Source organism: Pterocles gutturalis, unplaced genomic scaffold, assembly GCF_000699245.1.
Source record: "Pterocles gutturalis isolate BGI_N339 unplaced genomic scaffold, ASM69924v1 scaffold23240, whole genome shotgun sequence".
Classification (NCBI taxonomy): domain Eukaryota; kingdom Metazoa; phylum Chordata; class Aves; order Pterocliformes; family Pteroclidae; genus Pterocles; species Pterocles gutturalis.
In genome coordinates, this window is record NW_010143981.1 from 1,944 (window position 1) to 2,786 (window position 843).

Sequence of the window (843 nt, forward strand, 5' to 3'; positions counted from 1 at the left end):
GGACGGCAGCGAGAGCCCCCTCTGTGCTCTCCAGGAACATCATCCAAAGGCTCGTCCCTGCCTGGATAGGAAACCCGGGCCAGAGGCACCGGCCCCGTCTGCCCTCGCCCTGCCAACGCCAGGGGTTGGCAAGAGGGTAACAGGAGACGAATAAAAAAACCCGAGTTTGACCAGCGCCCTTGATCAAAACCCTGCAGCATCGCCTCTCGCCAAGTGCTATCAAAACACTCGCTACAGCGAGACCTCGGCTCAGCCACCGTAATTCTCTTTTAAAGCCCCTTCCTGTCCCAGCAGTGCCACCGCTACCTCTCCCGCCGTGGTTAAAGCGGCCGGCGCGGGCAGCCCGGCTATTTATGGGATACTTCTGAACAGAACAGCACATTATCCGGGCGCTGATACAGCAGCTGCGTCCACTGAATTCCAGCCGCGAGACCTCATCTCAATAGCGTGGGCTCGCAGCACGCTGGGGAAGCGGCATTCAGAGTTCTCCCGGCTGTCCCTTGAAAATGCGCCGCGCGGTTTGCAGAAGATTAGCGTCGAAATTCACATCAGCACGTTCGTGCCGCTTCTTGCCAGGCTCTCTGGAAAACTCTCCCATCAGCAGTTAACGGGGGGGGTAGCTTAGAAACCAAGCACAGTGCAAAGCAAAAAAACCAACAACAATTAAAAAAACAAACAAAAAAGCCCCCAAAAAGATAAACCAAAAAAAAAAACCAAAACCCTGCAAAATAAAAAACGCCTTGTTTAGGCTCGAACACAAGACACAGGGTCAGCATCAGCTCCCAGAGCTCCCTGACCAGCAGCGTTCTCTCCTCCGAGCCCTTTTCCCTCTCCGCACCCCAG

At 55.0% G+C, this 843-nt stretch overlaps 1 protein-coding gene across 1 annotated transcript in view; it reads right to left on the reverse strand.

Moving 5' to 3' along the window:
• Positions 1-438, reverse strand: part of LOC104470146 (beta-crystallin B3-like) — a 2,306-nt gene extending 1,868 nt beyond the window's left edge. The window contains 2 exon segments of the mRNA XM_010084967.1: positions 307-384; positions 387-438. Of these exon segments, the coding sequence (XP_010083269.1) occupies positions 307-384; positions 387-438 (130 nt within the window).
• Between the last annotated feature and the right edge of the window lie 405 nt (positions 439-843).